Here is a 19359-nt window from a genome sequence, read left to right as displayed (position 1 = left end):
GCCGCTTAAGGGGACCTCGCACGTAGTCGCTGGAGTGGGCGTGGCCTCGGGCGCTCCGCCCTGCCTCCGCTTTCCGGCCACGCCCCCTGTCTGGTGACACACAGCTACGCCGCCGGCCGCTGCCCACGTGGGCCTCCCGGGGCGGGCAGGCTGTGGGCGCCGCTCCCTGCAGGCTGGGTGTGCCCGACGCCTGCGGTTTCCTGTGGGAGGAAGCGGCCCATAGGCGCTCAGCTCCGCTCGGAGGCCCAGGAGGGGGAGATTCCGCCACAGCCCTCGGGCCTCACGATTCTTCCTGTTCCACCGACGCCTGACATGGGGGACCCCTCATTACCTTCCGGGAACCGAAGTCTCGTGCTGATTCCACTCAGGGAACTTGATTCGGGGCTCCAGCCTACTATTCTCCACCTTCCCGCTCAAGTTATCACCCTAGTCCCTGGTCCCCCCACTGTTCCCAGAATCCAGGTCCAGCCCCCCTCCCCTGCACTCCATGAGGGGCACATGACCCTCTAGCCTCTAATTTTTCCCTCAGTAACACAGACCTTCTTACCTCCTTGAGGATCAAAGTTCAAACCTCCAGTCTCTGTTCTTATAAGGAACTTAAGTTTGGGACCACTCATCCCCCACCTCCAAGCTCTCCTCATTTTGGACTCCCAGTTTTAGCCTTCCCTCACGGGCCAAGAATTGCTTTTTCCCCAAATCCTGGGGCCCTTTACCTAGGGTCTCCCAGTACCGAATCCACTCAGTACTCTAGATGCCTGGTCATAACTAACAGAATGTATACTGTGTGCCAGGTACTATTCTAAGAGCCACCCCATGATCTTTATCCCTATTTCACAGAGGAAGAAACTGAGACATAGAGCGGTTATCAGCAACTTGCCCAAAATCACACAGTTGATAACTAAAACAGCTTGGATTTGAATTCTGCCAGTCTGGATATACTGGTATCCCAGATTCTTAGTCTCGCAGAAACTCACCCAGTCACTGAACTATCCATCCTCCACCCCCAGTCCCCAGGAAGCCCAAATGACCAACAACTCTCTCTTCAGTCCCAGCTCCAGGCCCCATCAGACACTCAGACATCCAATCGTGCAGTTCCCTTGGAGGGATCCAGGATTCAAGTTCCCACACACAATTCCACATCAGGATCCCAGATCCCTGGTCCCTTGTCCCTCACTTTTCACATTAGACATGTCCCCGCCACCCAATCCTTGCAAAAGACTTAGATACCTAGTCATCACCCCATCCTAAATCAATAACCAAAGAATAAATTCGATTAACATTAAGTCCCTGGTACTACACGGATCATGTAACCCTTCTGTTTAAAACCCTCCAACGGTGCCCCACTGCACTGAGGGAAAAATCCAAACTCCACCCACTGCCTTCAAGGGCCCCCTTTGATTTTCCTTCCCACCACTCCCTCTAGCTCCCGATGCTCCAGCCACACAGGTCTTCTGTCCTCCCAACAACTCCAGCTTGTTCTCTCAAGAGCCTTTGCGCTAGCTGTTTCCTCTTCCCTCCAGCATTCAAATAACTCTTGTTTTCAGGTATCAGATCAAACGTCACCTCCTCAAAGAGGCCTCCCTGATCACCCTATATAAGCAGCCTCCCATCATAATCTCCATCACACGTATTATATTTCCTGCAACAAACTTATCATGATCAGAAATCTATCCTGTCCATTGGTATGTTTTCACTTTATAATATGTCTCCCGCTCCTAGAAGGTAAACTCCATAGTAACATTATAATCTGCTTTGTTCATTACAAACTCTTGGCTCACAGTAGATGTACAATAAATGAGGAAGGAAGGAATGGGTAGGTGTGATAACATACGGTTATTACCTTACTCAATACTCATTACAGTGTCAGAATGATGGTTACAGTATTATTATCATTAGCAGTGTTGCCTTTATTATAACCACTTCACAGATTAGGAACCAATAATTGGTCCGAGGTCAACCAGCCAGGAAATAATGGAGCTGAGATTCATAACTTCCAACTCTTGTCACCTTCCAGAGTCTCACATATTCCATTTTCCATCCCTGTAGCCCCTGCCAATGGTCCCTGGGTGGCAAAGTGTACTAACCTGGAGGTTGGTGGTTTGAACCCACCCAGCAGCAGCACAGAGGAAGAAAGGCATGGTGATCTACTTCCACAAAGATTAAAAAATCATTACCATTGAGTCAATTCTGGCTCGTAGTGACCCTATGACAGAGTACAACTGTCCCATAGGGTTTCCAAGGCTGTAAATCCTTACAGAAGCCAACTGCCACATCTTTCTTCCATGGAGCTGCTGGTGGATTCAAACCGACAACTTTTCAGTTAGTAGTTGAATGCTTAACCTCTGTGCCACCAGGGCTCCTTCCTTACACAAGAAAACCCTATGCAGCAGTTCTACTCTGTAACACAGGGGGTCACCATGAGTTGTAATCGACCCAACCGAAATGGGTTTGGTTTTTTTTTGACCCCTCTCCCCTATCATGGTACCAGCTCCACCAGCCCCCAGTTCATTCCAGTCCTCCGGAATGCAGCCTCCTTCCCTGAACCCCCTCCATTCTGAGTGTCCAGCCCCAAGCCCCACCAAGCAACAGACATCCAGTCCCAGGCCAAGACATGGAGGCCTGAGAATCAGCCCCTGAAGCCAGCCCCACCCCAAAGCTTCCCTGGGAGAATTTCTCATCTCCACACTGGGAGGTAGCCCCAGAGATACCCGTCTGGGGGGCAGCGGGTGGGGGCCAGGAGAAGGAGGAACCTAAGAATCTGGGCCCTCCCCCTGGCTGCAGACCTCAGCTGGGTGCGGCTAGGGTGGGTATAAAAGGGTCAGTATATATTGAGAGGAGCAGAGAAAGAGAAATCAGGACAGTGAGAGAAGAGAAAGAAGGAGGCCTGGGCAGTGAGGAGGGACAGGAGAAAGAGAGACAAGAGGCAAAAGGAGAAAGAGAGCAAGCAAAAGTTCCAAGACTGAAGGGGAGAAAGAGAGGGTGAGCCAGAGGGGAGAGTGAGTAGGGAGGGAGGGAGGCAGGCTGCGAGGGAGGCGGGGGCCTCCAGAGGGTGGAAGGAGGGAGGTGAAGGGCGGGGCACCGAGGCCCTAGCGAGGGAGCAGACTCCGACTCTGACTTTTTCCGCGGCTCTCGGTAAGTTTCCAGTCCGTTATTCTGGCTGAAGTTTCTTTCATGACTTGGGGAGTGCGGCAGTTGGGGATAGACATCCCCAGGCCGGGTCCCATGGAAATCCTTGGAATTTCAGAAGTGATCTCTTAGCACTTGGGGCGTGGATGAGGGAAAGCGAAGGGGAGGGGCCCGGCAGGCTTTCAGAGTCCCAGAAGAGCCCCCCCAAAAAACTTCCTGCAGGTTTTTCCCCCGGGAGTCTCCACTCTCCCCTGAGGACTCTGCATGAGAACACCCCAAGTCCTCGCAACCTCCAGGCTCCCCCGTTTCTGGACACTGAGGTGTCGTGGAAGGCTGGTTTCTTCTTCTTGGGCCTCCTTCTCCCCAAATACTGATTTCAGTCCGTTTTCCCCGTAAAGACCCTGGCTTCCAGCAGGCTCCAGTCTGGCAGCAGGGTGGGGTGGAGACCTAGTGGGCACAGCCCGGGGCTGGGGTTTCCCTGGTGCTGGGGGGGGGGGGGATGAGTCACCAGATGAGTCACTGGGTTCCCCTCCACCCCATCCGCCCCCTCCCCAGGAGAGGAGTGGGGTGAGTCAAGGGTGCCAGACCCTGGGGACAGCCCCTAGTTCCTGATGAATCTGGAGGGTGTCAACTTGAATTTTCATATCCTGGCCCTTATGTGGCCAAGGACAGGTCTCTGAAGAGATAAGAGTTACATGCCTAGTCCTGCTCGATTTTGGACCCCAGAAGTCGATCCCCTCTCCAGCCCCTAGGGAACGCATGAGTCCAACCCTTCAGCCGTCCTCCTCCCTCAGACACAGAAGTCCAGATCCAGCTGCCTGCTCCCTCAAACCCAGGAGTCCCCAGCCCCAGCCCCCTCTTCCCTCAGACCCAGGAGTCCCCAGTTCCACTCCCCTCCTCACTCAGACCGAGGAGCCCTGGCTCCCCGGCCCCTTCTACCCCAGATTCAGGAGTCCAGACCCCCAGACCCCTCCTCCCTCAGACCTGGAAGTCCAGGCACCTAGGACCCATCCTCCCTTAGACCCAGGATTCCAGGTACCCAGCCCCCTCCACCAGTAGCATTTGGGTGTTTCACCTGCCCCTGTTCCACCAGTGGGGACTCCACCTCCTGACTCCCCCCAGCCAGGGCTTGCCCGCAGCTATGTCTCTCCTCCTGCTGGTGGTCTCGGCCCTTCACATCCTCATCCTCATCCTGCTTTTCGTGGCCACTTTGGACAAGGTAAGCTACTTGGAGCACCAGGTCCTCAGGCTCTCCTGCAGACTGCCCGCCACGCCCCTCCTCTAAATCCATTCTGACCCCGCCCCCTTTTACCTAGCATCTTTCTTTTCCTCTGACCCCACCCCCTTTCCTTCTAAATCCGTACTTTCCCTGGTTCCACCCTTTCCCTATCACTTCATCCTTTTCCTAACCCCTCCCACAGGGCCCCTAACCCTGTCCACTGTCCTTTCCTAACCCTATCCTCTTTTCTTTATCCACCCCAGTCCTGGTGGACTCTCCCTGGGAAGGAGTCCCTGAATCTTTGGTACGATTGTACTTGGAACAGCAGTACCGAAGCGTGGACCTGCAGTAATGTCAGCGAGAATGGTGAGGGGTGAGAGGGATGGATGGGGACAGATCTGCTAGTTTCTGGGGACCAAGGACTGGGAATCCCCAAATTTTGCGTGGAGGGATTCAGGCCTCAAGGCTGAATGGGTGAGGCCAGTGGGTTTTCTGCCCACCTGCACAGTGGTGGGCAATATACTCAGACTTTAAAGGAGATGGACTGAAGCGCCCCCACCCTCGCCTTACGATTCAAAAAGGGTGGGGGCCACAGGCTATATAGATTTAAGGAGTGGAAAGGAAGCCCCCAAGATTCTGAGAAGAAAGAGTTATGTTTCCAATGTTCTAAGGAGATGGGGCTGGTACTCCCAATGGATGGCTGGATCAGTTCCAAGTTCCAAGGAGGTGGGCTGGTGCTACATTAAGGTTTTTAAAGGGGTAGGACTATGTCCTTCCAAAGGTCTAAAGGGGTGGAGCCAGATGCATCTGAGTTAGGAATGGGGCTGCATCCAAGATCCTAAATGAAAAAAGGTGAAAAAATAAGTGCTTTTCCCCCAAGATCAAGCCAAGAATGTCTGCTCTCACTACTTCTATTGAACATTGTACTGGAGGTAGCCAGTGCTACAAGACAACTAAAAGAAATAAAAAGTGTCAAGATTGGAAAGGAAGAAGTAAAATTGTCTCTATTCCCAGAGGATGTGTTCGTTTATGCAGAAAATCATAAAGGATTTGCAAAGCAACTGCTAGAACTGAAAAGGGAATTTAGAAAAGTTATAGGATACAAGGTCAATATAAGTGGTATGCCTAAGTACCCAAGGGGTATGGCTCCAAATGGGAGCGGGGCGTAAGGGGAGACAAGAGGCAAATGAAGTGCAAATAGACGGAATTGGAACTTTGGACCCTACTGTGACTTCCATCTCTGTCTCCTACTGCAGGCTGGCTGAAGGCGGTTCAGATCCTCATGGTCCTCTCCCTCATCCTCTGCTGCCTCTCCTTCATCCTATTCATGTTCCAGCTCTACACCATGAGGCGAGGAGGGCTCTTCTACGCCACCGGCTTCTGCCAGCTTTGCACCAGTGAGCACTAACCCCAGGAACTGAGGGGAAGGGAGGGGACGTGTCAGGATGCTGGGGTCCTGGAATGCACATCTAGTGAAAGGAAACAACCTCCAACAGCCCAAGGACCAGCAGAGGTGTCCCAAGGGGCCACCTGTCTGCCCGAGGGACTGATGGGAGTTGTAGTTTTCAGTGACTATTTGCTGGTTGAAGTGTGGGTTCCTGAGCCATGGGGAGGCTGGCATGTAAGACTTCAAGGAGCCTGGGCTGGGGAAGGGGATGTGGGCAAATAATTCGGGCCCCAGAGATGGGGTGGGGGGCTGATTAATACACCAAGAGAGAGCTCTGAATCACAATAACAACAAAAAAAACGTTGCCATCAAGTCAATTCCAACTCATAGTGACCCCGTTTGTGCAGAGCAGAACTGCACTTCATAGGGTTTTCAAAGTTGGGACCATTTGGAAGCAGATCACCAGGGCTTTCTTCTAAGGCTCCTCTGAGTAGGTTATGAATTACCAACCTCTTGATCTCTTGGTTAGTAGCCGAGCCCTTAACCATTTGCACCACCTAGAGATTTCTGAATCAACTGCCCCATGCGGTTTCCAAGGAGCCCCTGGTGGATTCAAACTGCCGATCCTTTGATTAGCTTTTAACCACTATGCCACCAAAGTTTCCAGAATCATCATAGTAGTGGTATTATAATGGCAACCAGCTGCTGTTTCTTGTGAACCTACTGGGTACCAGACACTTCAGGGAGTTTTGCATACATTTTAATTTTCTTGACTTCAGGTGCAAAAGGCTCGGTTACTCAAAAACCAAACACCCCAAACTCACTGCCATTGAGTCAATTCCGACTCATAGCGACCCTATAGGACAGGGCAGGGCTGCCCCAGAGCTTCCAAGGCTGTAAATTTTTACAGACGCAGGCTGCCATATCTTTCTCCCACAGAGGGGCTGGTGGCTTTAAACCACCGACCTTTCAGATAGCAGCCGAGCGCTTAACCACTGCGCCATCAAGGCTCCTTCCGTTAATCGTATTCCTCAGTTTATGGAACATTATCCTCCTAAATTGTTTATTTTACTAATTCAATCCTTGCGTGATTGGCATGAGTGAATGAATACAGTCGTCTTGTTTTGTGAATGAATAAACGGGACCCACGGAGATTAAATAAATTGCCCGAGGCTACTCTGTAGTACCCTCGGTACATGGCGGTAGGGGGAGCGTACTACAACTCCCAGCAAGCAGCGGTGCTGCCCACGCGCCCTCCGTTGGCTTCTTTGCCCCAGGGGCTGGTGGGAAATGTAGTCGTCTTGCGGATCCTGAGTGATGCGTGGTTTCCGTCTCCCCGCAGGCGTGACAGTATTCACTGGAGCCCTGATCTACGCCATCCACGCCAAGGAGATCCTGAAGCACCATACGTCCGAGGGCAGCTTCGGATACTGCTTCGCCCTGGCCTGGGTGGCCTTCCCCCTCGCCCTGGCCAGCGGCATCATCTACATCCACCTGCGGAAGCGAGAGTGAGCAGTCTGCGTTGCCCTGCCGCTACCGGCCTTTTCGCTGCACACGGAAGCTCCCTCCTCCGAGTGTCTTCCAACAAATAAAAGCGTATAACCGCGGGCCCTGCCCTTCCCTCTTTCCTTCCTGCCTGCCTCCTCTAGGGACCCAGGCTGCTCGCGCCTGACCCCTCCTGAGCCAAGGAGAGTCCACCCCAGCCACTCGCCCTCGGAATGCTGGACACAGGAGTCCTAGTCCCCTGCCGCCTTTCTCCTCCCACAGGCCCAAGCCTCTCCTGTCTTAGGACCCAGGAGCCCGCCCGCACCTGATGCTAGACCTCCAGGCACTTCTGAGAAAGAACTAGCCCGAGTCTAAGCAAACCCTATTAGGACTCAGGAGTCCCGGTTCCCAGTTCTCTCTTCTTCCACAAGGGTCTGTCACTCTTTTTCTCTTTGGGACCTAGGCATGGTGTGTGTGTTCTAGATTACTGATCCTCTTTTTTTTTTTTTTTTTTTTTTGTCCTTTCCTGTCTTTCTGACCTTTCTTCTAGGAACAGAGTTTTCCTTTTCCCTCTTGGAACCCAGTTTCCCTCCCTCACTAGGACCCAATCACTCTTCTCCCCTTTCCCCAAAGGCTGCCTCTGACCCCAAAGGCCATTTCTGGCCCATATGACCCGGCCCATACCAGAACACACAGGAACAAGGGGCACAGACTGGATTTTACACCTACCCATAGGAGCCCTGGTGGCGCAACGGTTGAGTGCTTGGCTGATGGCTGAAAGGTTGGAGGTTTGAACCCACCCAGTGGCTCCTCAGAAGACAAGACCTGTCAATCTATCTGCTCCTGTAAAGATTACTTACATCCTAGGAAACCCTATGGGGCAGTTCTACTCTGCACATGAGGTCGCTATGGCACCTAACAACAACATCCCCTGGCTGTGTACCTTTGTGCAGTGACCAACCTGCACAACGGTACACAGCCTCCCTATCTCAGCTCATTGGACCCAGGGCCTCTTCTCAGGAACCAGGTCCTCCCAAGATTCTCTTCTCTGACCCACAACCCGTCTTTATCTCACCAACCAAGAACCCAGCCTCCCTCTAGGACTACAGCTTTCTCTGCCTGCCTGCCCAAGGCTGGTAGTACCCACATGCATTAGCACCCCCTTTATCCCCCGAGATCGAGTCCCTTCCAGGATTCGGATGCCTTCCGTCCCTCCACGTCCTGCAGCCCCTCCCCCATCCACCTCACCCTACTCATCAAGACTTACTAAACATGATTTATTCCTTTGGGAGGAGATAGAGGAGAAATTGATAGACCCATAAATGTTGCACAGGCCGCTGACAGTGGGGGTCCAGAACGAGGTAGTTGCTGTAGAAGGGTCAGAAAGGCACCTGAGGTTGTCGGGAGCCTGAGTAGGAGAGTCTTGGGGTGAAGACGGTGTCTGGTTCCTCCAGGCCCACAGCTTTCTGCCTGGCACAGGGCTCCCACCCCTTCAGCCGGGATGAGCTGATCAGCAGCTGACCAGATGGCCCGCCACATACGCAGCGGCAATAGTTACAAAGATCGAGTTTCCTTTAGAAATTCTGATTGGTTGCTTCTGAGCAGCGACAACTGGCTGTCCAAGGTTGATAGTGCCCAGCAGCTGTCACTGGCCGTTTGCCAGGGGACAGAGCTAAATGGCTCTCATTGGCTGCTGGCTGGCACCTGGCTTAGTACACAGGACGGGCAGTTTGCCAAGAGCAGGCTAAACAGACAGTGATATGTAGACTTCGCAGAGCACAGTTTTACTGTGCCTGGTGGTTTAGAAAAGACAGAGCCGACCTGCCGTGATAGGCTGGTACCGCCCCTATCCCCTAGTCAAACCACTCAGTTTAAGGTGGGGGTGGGACTAAACAATAGAACAGAAGCAGAACTAGCTTTGATTGGCTGTTCATCAGAAGCCTAGCAACTGTGGGCTGCCTTGATTGGCTGCTCTGTTTGACCCTCTGGCTAAAGTGATTGCCACGCCTCAGTAATTGGAGTTGAAGCGTGGCGAAGTTCCGTGGCTGTGATTGACAGCTCGTCGAAGCAGCGGGGCTTAGTGCCAAGCCAAGTGCGTAAACCGGTCTAAGCAAGGAGGTTGCTGTTAGGGGTTGTCACTGCGAGGTGTGGCCTGGGGGATCTCAGAAGTAACTGAAGTCTGCTGGTCTAGTTTGGGGAAACCCCGGGGAGGGTAGAGCCCGATGCTGGGGGTCAGAGCTTGCAGGTGGGCCACAGCCCGAGCACCGTTGAAGTTCACCTCGCAGCCCGACTGGGTCAGGAGCCAGCTCTCCACCTCCGACTGGAGCCACTGGGATGTCTCTGGGGCGGGGGGGGGAGGAGAAGCAGGTGTTGTGAGTAGGTCGGCCTGGGAGGGGAAGGACAGGAAGGGGGCAGCGGGAGGCATGCAGGATAGGTAATCCGAGGGGCCCGGGTCTGGGAGAAGACCGGGGATACACTTGAGAGTTGGAGGGGAGTGTGACAAGGCCTAGGAGAGTCCCGGAGGCCAAGAGGCTGGGCTCTGGGGTTCTCCTCTGGGAAGCGGTTAGGGATTCCTATTCAGGGAAGAGCGGAGGCTCCAGTAGGGACGGGGGTCTGAGATCCACATAGGAAGGGGTGCAGGCTCACGTATGGGAAGGAGAAGGGCATGCATGACACGACCGGAGTTCATCGCGTCGGAAGTTGGGTTCAGGGGTTCCATCTGCTGAGCGACGGGGTAACCTCGGAAATCTCGGTCAGATTCCCCACGGGGAGCTGAGCTATGAGAGGGAGCGGGCAGCGTGGGAGCGGTGTCTCACCAACGTAGTGATACTTGGGACTGAGTAATGGAGCCTCGGCCCTCTAGGGACTGTGCAGCGGTCCATCTAGGCTTGCAAGGCGGGGCGGGGCCTCTCGGGGGCGGGGCCCCCTAGGAAGCTGGCCGCAAAGTGGCTTGGAGGAACCTTTGGGGGTAGGGCTGCGATGGGTCGTGCCCCCTAGAGAGCGGAGCCTTGATTTACTGGGAGAGGCCTCTTGGGGTGGGGCCCTTCAGAGGCGGGCCTCGATGGGCGGGGCGGGGTCTCTAGGGATACAGGTCTGCGATAGGACCTGGAAATGGCCTCTTGGGGGCGGGGCTGCGATGATATAGAGCCGTGCCTCCGAGGGTGGGGCCACCCGGGCTGGGTGCGAGGGCCGCTTCCTACCTTGGGGTCGGCGGTTCGCGCCACCCGGCAGCCGTGCCAGGAAGCTGCGCGCCAGCAGCGCCTCCTTGGCGTGCTCGCTCTGCGCGCGCAGGGTCAGGGCAGTGAGCAGCTCCGAGTTGTTGGACGTGCTGCGGTAGTAGAGCATGTGCGCCAGGTCCAGCGCCTGCGCGCTGCGCCGCTGCCCGAACATCTGCAGACGGGACAGCGGCCGCGCGGGCTCAGCTCGGAGACCGGAGAGGGCAGGGCCGGGGGGTGCTCGGCCCCAGGCTCCTGCCTGTACGCACACACACCCCTCAGCCACTCAAGCTGGCGCGATCCTTCCTGCGGGATTATGGGGAGGGGCGACAGGAAGGGGCTCCAGGGCTGGGGCCTGGAGATCTATATTGTAATACACAGATTCTCGCCCCAGTGACTCCGTCGCTGGTCGCACCTTGGTGGGAAGACTACAGTTTTTAGAAATCGCTGCCCTGGTTCGCTCATCATGTGAATGGATTTGTTCAAGGGTTTCCAAAGATAACGATCTTTTGTTTTAGGCTTTTTGGTTACCATAGTTTTTAAAATCCCCTGGATGGTGCAAATGATTTGCTCGTGGCTGCCAGGCTACTAACCTAAAGATTGGTGGTCAAAGCCCACCCAGCAGCACCGCGGAAGAAAGGCCATCGCGATTCTGCTCCTGTAAAGATTACAGTTTACAGCCAAGAAAATCCTTTGGGCAGTTCTACTCTTTAACACATGGGGTCGCCATGAGCCGGTGTTGACTAGAAGACAGCCTTTTTTTTTTTTTTTTTAATCTTTTAGGGGCACATTAAAAAAAAAAAAAAACCAAGCCAAACCCATTGCCATCCAGTACGTTCCGACTCATAGCGACCCTAGAGGACAGGGTAGAACTGTCCCATAGAATTTCCAAGGAGCACCTGGTGGATTCGAACTGCTGACATTTTGGTTAGCAGCCATAGCTCTTAACCATTATGCCATCAGGTTTCCAGAGGTACATTAAACAAAGTATATTTCCAGATGTTATACCTAGGATTTGCTTCAAAATAATTGAATCGTTGGGGCAAGGGGTATCTTTGGAGCTTTGGATGAAACCTGTGATCATTGCTAATTGTTGAAGCTGGATACTGGGTACAAGGGAGTTCATCATATTGTTTGTTCTCTCTGCTTCTGTATTTGTTTGAACTTTCTCATAATTAAAAAAGTTTTAAAATATTAAATTGTAAAGAGAAAGGGCAACTGAAAACAGACATAAAACTTCTTTGACAGAAGAAATACTAGGGGGGCAGGTCTGGAGCTCAGCTGCCTGTTGACTGCCTCCTTCCTCCCATGTCCTCATGGTTTCCTGGACTCCCTTCCCCATTGTTGGTGTCTCCAAGGAGGGAAAGTGAGAGCATATGGTTGCCCTCTGGGGATCACACTGTAAACCTCTGCCTGGATTCCTCCATTCCTCCATAAAATGGGCTCACTACATAGCCGGCAAGCTTGGGTGCCAGTTCCCACCCTGCCCCCTTCCAGCTGTGGGCCCATGGCGAAGACGTAACTCCTTACATAACACTGCCTGTAACATAGGGTTGATGGGGTGGGGGATTAGGAAGTTTTTGTTGTTGGGTGCTGCCCAGTCAATTCCAATTCATATGACCCCATGGGACAGAGCAACTGCCCCATAGGTTTTCCTAGGCTGTAATTCTTACAAAGCAGATCGACTGGTCTTTCTGCCACAGCACTGCTGGGTGGTTCCCAACTGTCAGCCTTTCGGTTAGCAACCCAGCACTTACCTGTCATGCCACAAGGTCTCCTTTCAGAAAGTTAATATACAGTTAATAAAGCACTTTGGACCAAGTCCATAACAGACACTAGCTTTTACTGAATATTCGTTCATACCCTGTGGTGGGTACCTCCTTTTAAAGTATCCATTGTCTGCCCACTGACAATCTCATCTGAGGCCTAAGGCCAAATCTCTGTGAAGTCAACCCAAAAGGCCAAACCAGTTGCTTTGAGTGGATTGCAATTCATAGCAACCATATAGGACAGAGTAGAACTGCCCCACAGGGATTCCAAGGCTGAATTCTTTACATAACGGATCGTTGGTATCACAGTGGTTAAGCACTTGGCTGCTAACCGAAAGGTCAGCTGTTTGAACCCACCAGCTGCTCCATGGGAGAAAGTTGTGGCAGTCTGCTTCCGTAAAGATTACAGCCTTGGAAACCCTACAGAGCAGTTCTACTCTGTCCTATAGGGTCACTATGAGTTGCAATCGACTTGATGGCAATGAGTAATCTTTACGGGAGCGGACTGCCACATCTTTCTGCAGCCAAGAGGCTGGTTCAAACCGTCCCCTTTCGGTTAGCAGCCGAGCTCTTAACCACTGTGCCACCAGGGCTCCTGTGAAGTCAACGAACCCCTGAAAATCGCAGAAAGCATACAGCTGACACAGGTGGTGGGGACATTACCTCTGTACAAGCCCAGCACAGTTTGCTTATACCCCTGAGCTGGAACCAATCGCCATTTCTTCAGTTGAGGGCAAGATGCAGAAATCGTGCCTGCGTGTGTTAGGGAGTTACTGGTGTGAAAACACACTGGGTTTTGTGTTTGCTTCTGCCAAGCCTGTGGAGTCGAATTTGCATTCCTTTGATGGGTGGGTCCTGCCATTCCGTGGCACACAGATGAAGCCAGATCTCCCCCAAAAGAGGGACCACCACCTGCCACCTGGACGGTCCCTGAAACACTCATCATGGCCACACTGAGAAAAGCGGTTCCCCCCACCCCCTCACCCTCACACAGCTCTTCCTGAGGCAGGAGCTTCCCATCTAGGGCAGCCCCACTGTCTACCCAATCACTAGCCAGGCGACTGGGCAGCCTCTGTCCCCACTTTTGGGGTTGTGTGAAGTACAGTCTGCAGGAGTCCGGCAGGAGGCCAAGAGGCCAGGGAAGAAGCTGGGAGGCCAGGGAAGAAGCTAGGAGGCCTGGGAGGAAGCCAGGACTAGGAGCTGAACCAGGGCATGGCCACGGAGATGCAGGGGCGTGGCCACAGAGACAAGGAAGGGCTGGAAGGACACGCTGTGGCACGACAGGTTGGGAGGCTCCCAGGTCCAGGTAGTGAGAAAGGGGGCAACCGGGCCATGCACAGAGAGGGAACCTGGGGCAGACGCTGTGCTCAGCCTGGCCACAGTGGGTAGGAGCCTCGATGGCAGGGAGGGCTGTTCCAGGGTGGCTGCACCAGGCTGTACGTGGGTAGCTGATTTAGAAGAGGGTGTAGAGATGGTTGTGGGAAGCCCAGAAGTGGATGAGACCTTCAAGAGGAAGAAGAGGGACCTGCACCTCGCAGAGAAATCAGCCTCCCAGCCTCTGTTCAGAGTGTCTGGGGGCAGTGAGTGAAGCCATACTGAGACTGCCTCAGACTTTGGGAGAAGGAGGCTGTGGGGGAGGTGAGTGTGGGAAGGACTTGGGCACCCATATCCAGACAGCTGGTGAGGACAGCGATGTGGGGACTGAGAGAGGTACCTGTGGGGCACGCAGATCTGGGAGCCACAGGGAGCAAATGAGCTAGTGGGAGGCGGGGAGGGGTGGCTGGGACACAGCCTGGACAGGGTGCATGTTGCAGGGATGAGGTTCAGCCCCTGGGGGTGGAAAAATATTTAACAATGGCACCAAACTAACTAGTGAGATGGGCTTTAGCCTGGGCCTCTCAGAGCCTGAGAGGTCCCATAGTCTCTAGAGCCACTAAGGGGTGAAACAGTCCATCCTGGGCTGGGACTCCGTCTCCTGTCTCCTCCCCAGCAGCCTCCCTGCCTTTCCTCTCAGCCCCTTCTGTGTGTCCTCCAGGACATCACAGTCTCTGAGCTTCCAACACGTCATGGCTCCCTGTTGCCCGAGGATAGAGTCCATGCCCTCACCTCAGCACTCAAGGCTTTTGCCACCCTCTGGGGCCTCACCTCTCTACCCGGCACCCCAGATTCTGGCCCCTATATACGCCAAGCTGTGCTCACCTGCTACCTTATCTGCTAGGTTCAATCTGCCTCTCTCAAATCTTCACTCAAATCCTGCCTCTTCGGGGAACCACCTCAGACGTGGGGCAAGCAGAAATTACTCTCCTAGCCCTGCTAAGAAGGGGCTCTGGTGACACAGTGGTTAAATGCTCAGCTGCTAACCAAAAGGTCGGCAGTTTGAGCCCACCTGCCACTCCACGAGAGAAAGATCTGGCAGTCTGTTTCCGTAAAGATTACAGCCTTGGAAACCCTATGGGACAGTTCTACTCTGTGACATGGGGTCACCATGAGTCCAAATCGACTTAATGGCACACAACAAGAGCCCTGCTAATGCACCTGGGTTCCACGAGACACTCTCCTTGGCTGGGGAATCCTAGCAGCTTCTCAGCCAACACAGCCTGGCTGTTATCTGCAGGATTTATTACCAGGCTGCCTAGGAGGTTGCCGGGATGGCTAGAAACAGCTTGAAAACCAATGAACCAGCAAGTAAATGATCGGGTACAACGGACGCCTCGCATACTCCCGGAGCCAGTGCCAACCCTTGGGAAAGGCAGGAAATGGCAGCCCCTCAGCCTCAAGACAGGGCACCTGCTTTGGCAGGCAGAGCACAAGTTGAGCATCAGCCCCTACCTGCCCCCTATGCCAGGAAGCCTTGTATGGTAAACAACCTGTACAACTGTACGAGGCGTCCCTGCACCCACATGTAGCAGAATCAGGAAGAGGTTTGTCAGAGATACAGTTTCCTGAGCCTCAGCCTCAGAGTTTCCAAGTCAGTCCATTTGGGCTGGGGCTCAGAAAGGTGCATTTATAGATTAACTCCTCTGGTGATAATAATACCTTACCAGGATTGGGAAGCCCAGCCCCAGGGAACAAACACACAATTAATAATAATAATAGTAATACCTCCCTGTGTGCCAGGCTCTGTTCTCAGGACTATATACATATTAACTCATTTAATCCCCACAACAACCCTATGAGTTAGGTGGTATAATCATTCCCACTTTCTAGATGTGAGAGCTGAGGCACAGAGAGGTTAAGCGATTCATTCAAGGTCACACAGCTAGAAGAGAGTAGCATCAGATTCAAACCCAGGCAGTCTGACTCCAAAACCCACATCCTTCTCCGTGTCCCTAAGCTTCCTCTCAAAGCAGGCACTCAGTGATGGCTGTTAACTCTCACGGCCAGCCATGGGCCAGGCATTGTGTCCCCTACTTTTCATCATATCCTCACAACAACCCTATGAGATGAGTCTCACTGTTGTCCCCATTTTCCAGATGAGGAAACTGAGCCACAAAGGGATTAAGAAATCTGCTGAAGGTTGTGTTGAGTAAATGAGGTTGGGAAGGAAGTGGCGGGCGGAAGGATGGAAGGAGAGAGGAAGGAAAGCTACAAGGGAGGGAGGGAGGAAAGAGGAAGGACACGAAGCACACCATGATGCAGGACTAATGCATGAAACAAAAATATTGGGGGGCCTGAGCATCTGGCTGAATGCTGAGAAAGGGGGTCACAGGGCCATGATGAAATGGCCTACTTACCTTGGAGGCCCGCAGGCCCATGAAGACAGCAAAGAAGAGCAGCAACAATGAGGTGCCCACCTTGAGGTCGGACAGGACCACCATGCCCACATTGACAAACAGCGCCACACCAGAAACAATCAGCGTGAGGTTGAGCAGGGCACGCTGTAGGGTCGACGTGCGCACTTTTAGCTCAGGCAGCAGTTGCTCCAGTCCCTCTAGCGGCGTGTCCTTGAAGCTCTTCAGCACCAGGTGCCCTCCCTTCGTCCGGGCTGCCAGCACCACCCGTTTAAAGTATCTCCTGATGGGCGGAGACACAGAGCAGGGTCAGAACCACCCTGGGCTGCCCCCTCTAATCCCAGGACATTCTCTCTGAATCTGCAGTTACACAACCATTTTAAACGGCTACTTAATAATTGTCGTTGGTTGCTGTTGAGTCAGTTCCAACTCATGGTGACCCCATGTTTACCAGAGAGTAGAACCGTGACCCATAGGGTTTTCAATGGCTGGTTTTCCAGAAGTAGATCAACAGGCCTTTGTGCCAGGTACCTCTGGGTGGACTCAAACAGCTAGCCTTTAAGTTAGCAGTCAAGTTTGGGACAGGCCTTTGTTCCAGGCACCTCTGGGTAGACTCGAACAGTCAGCCTTTAAGTTTCCAGTCAAGTTTGGTAACTATTTGCATCACCCAGGGACTGTTGTTATTGTCAGGTGCCTTCAAGTCCATTCTGATTCATAGCAAGCCCGTGTGTTACAGAATAGAACTGCCTTGTACCATGAACTGCCAGAAGAATGAACAAATCTGTCTTGCAGGAAGTACAGCCAGAGTGTTCCTGAAAAGCAAGGACGGTGAGACTTTGTCTCATGTACTTTGGACGTGTTATCAGGAGGCACCAGTCCCTGGAGAGGAATATCATGCTTGCTAGTGGGTCAACAAAAAAGAAGAAGACCCTCAACAAGATGGATTGACACAGTGGCTCCAACAATGGGCTCAAATGATTTGTCAGGATGGGACAGGACCAGGCAGTGTTTTGTCCTGTTGTACATAGAGTCACTATGAGTCAGAACTGACTCGATGGCACCTAACAACAACAATCTTTACGGAAGCAGATTGCCAGGTCTTTTCTCCCATGGAGTGGCTGGGTGGGTTTGAACCACCAACCTTCTGGTTAACAGCAAAGCACTTAACCATTGTGCCACCAAGTCCCCTTTGTTCAAAAATGGTGGGACAAAAAACAGAACTAAGCTAAGTGTCCAACCATGAAACAAGCTAAGTGTCCAACCATAGGGGATTGATTAAATAACGCAATCCCTGATTGTTGGACACATAGATTGGTTATGAAGAAAAACAGGGCATTAGGATTGGAGGAAGACACATTAACAAATGTATTATGCAGGTGACACAACCTTGCTTGGTAAAAGTGAAGAGGACGTGAAGCACTTACTGTTGAAGATCAAAGACTACAGCCTTCAGTATGGATTAAACCTCAACATAAAGAAAACAAAAATCCTCACAACTGGACCAACCAATAAGCAACATCGTGATAAATGAAGAAAAGACTGAATTTGTCAAGTGTTTCATTTTACTTGAATCCACAATCAACACCCATGGAAACAGTAGTCAGGAAATCAAATGATGCATTGCATTGGGCAAATCTGCTGCAAAAGATCTCTTTAGTGTTAAACAGCAAAGATGTCACTTTAAGGACCAAGGTGCACCTGATCCAAGCCATGTTGTTTTCAATTCCTTCATATCCATGCAAAAGCTGGACAATGAATAAGGACGACTGAAGAAGAATCGATGCCTTTGTATGATGGGCCTGGTGAAGAATATTGAATATACCATGCCACCAAAAGAATGAAAAAACCTGTCTTGAAAGGAGTAGAGCCAGAATGCTCCTTAGAAGCAAGGATGATGAGACTTTGTCTCACATATTTTGGACATGTTATCAGGAGGTACCAGCCTCTGGAGAAGGAAACTGTGATGGTTAAGATTGTGTGTCAACTTGGCTGGGCAATGATTCTGTGTTTTGGCATTCATATAATGTGATCACTTCCCTGTTGAGATTTGATATGTGATCCCCCCATGATGGGATTTGCTGTGAGTAGGAAATTTCCTTGGGTGCATAGCCTGCAACGAATATAAGTGGACATTCTGGCAAGGCTGTGGGGTTTTAAGCTTGTGCTGGATCCTGCAGCTGACCTCTGGTTCTTAGGACTTGAGCTAGCAGCTTACCTGTGATCTTGCCTGCCGATCTTGGGATTCATCAATCTTTGTAGCCCGTGACCAAGAGCCCTGCTCTCTGACTTCCAGATCTTGGGTTCACCAGCCCCTGTGTCTACGTTATGAATCAAGAGAAGCCTCTATCCTGACTCACGGACTTAGGATGTTCCAGCCTCTATGACTTTAAAAGCCACTTTCTTGATATAAATCTCTCTATATATACATATCCCCCACATGTCCGTCAGTTTGTTGTACTGTAGGGACTTGTGTGTTGCTATGATGCTGGAAGCTATGCCACCAGTATTCAGATACCAGCAGGGTCACCCATGGAGGACAGGTTTCAGCTGAGCTTCCAGGCTAAGACAGACTAGGAAGAAGGACCCAGCAGTCTACTTCTGAAAACATTAGCCAGTGAAAACCTTATGAATAGCAGCAGAACACTGTCTGATATAGTGCTGGAAGATGAGCCCCCGGGTTGGAAGGCACTCAAAAGACGACTGGGGAAGAGCTGCCTCCTCAAAGTAGAGTCGACCTTAATGATGTGGATAGAGTAAACCTTTCGGGACCCTCGTTTGCTGATGTGCTATGACTCAAAATGAGAAGAAACAGCTGCAAACATCCATTAATAACCAGAAAGTGAAGTGTATGAAGTATGGATCTAGGAAAATAGGAAATCATCAAAAACGAAATGGAACACACAAACATCGATATCCTAGGCATTAGTGAGCTGAAATGGACTGGTATTGGCCATTTTGAATCAAGCAATCATATAGTCTACTGTGCTGGGAATGCCAACTTGAAGAGGAGTAGCGTTGCCTTCATCGTCAAAAAGAACATTTCAAGATCTATCCTGAAGTACAATGCTGTCAGTGATAGGATAATATCCATACGCCTACAAGGAAGACCACTTAATATGGCTATTATTCAAATTTACGCACCAACCACCAGGGCCAAAGATGAAGAAACAGAAGATTTTTATCAGCTGTTGCAGTCTGAAATTGATCAAACATGCAATCAGGATACATTGATAATTACTGGTGATTGGAATGCGAAAGCTGGAAACGAAGAAGGATCGGTAGTTGGAAAATGCGGACTTGGTGACAGAAACAATGCTGGAGATCAAATGATAGAATTTTGCAAGACTAACAACTTCTTCATTGCAAATACCTTTTTTCACCAACAAAAATGGTGACTATACACACGGACCTTGCCAGGTGGAACACA

General features: G+C 51.9%; 2 protein-coding genes across 11 annotated transcripts in view; one reads left to right on the top strand and one right to left on the bottom strand.

Annotated features, from left to right (window-relative positions):
- Positions 1–1872: 1872 nt before the first annotated feature.
- The window catches only part of TMEM143 (transmembrane protein 143), a 43206-nt gene continuing 25719 nt past the window's right edge, over positions 1873–19359 (bottom strand). For all 3 annotated transcript variants that reach the window (XM_064294029.1, XM_064294030.1, XM_064294031.1), the window contains 3 exons: positions 15936–16215; positions 10418–10607; positions 1873–9557 (listed from right to left, as the gene is read on the bottom strand). In XM_064294029.1, coding sequence (XP_064150099.1) covers positions 9343–9557; positions 10418–10607; positions 15936–16215 — 685 coding nt within the window. In that variant the 3' untranslated portion in view covers positions 1873–9342. The remainder of the gene's footprint in view (positions 9558–10417; positions 10608–15935; positions 16216–19359) is intronic.
- On the top strand, positions 2844–7340 carry EMP3 (epithelial membrane protein 3 (MAM blood group)). 8 transcript variants are annotated; one of them, XM_064294033.1, is made up of 6 exons: positions 2844–2979; positions 3349–3446; positions 4249–4345; positions 4609–4711; positions 5602–5742; positions 7075–7340. In XM_064294033.1, the coding sequence occupies exons 2-6, from the start codon at positions 3391–3393 to the stop codon at positions 7242–7244; spliced, it is 567 nt and encodes a 188-aa protein (XP_064150103.1). In that variant the 5' UTR covers positions 2844–2979; positions 3349–3390; the 3' UTR covers positions 7245–7340. The 8 variants fall into 8 exon arrangements, with proteins under 8 accessions (XP_064150103.1, XP_064150109.1, XP_064150108.1 ...); XM_064294034.1 differs by lacking the exon at positions 2844–2979 and adding an exon at positions 3029–3132; XM_064294039.1 differs by lacking the exon at positions 3349–3446 and having other exon boundaries at positions 4253–4345.

This window comes from Loxodonta africana, chromosome 11, assembly GCF_030014295.1.
Source record: "Loxodonta africana isolate mLoxAfr1 chromosome 11, mLoxAfr1.hap2, whole genome shotgun sequence".
Lineage (NCBI taxonomy): Eukaryota > Metazoa > Chordata > Mammalia > Proboscidea > Elephantidae > Loxodonta > Loxodonta africana.
This window is presented reverse-complemented; position numbering and strand designations above follow the sequence as displayed.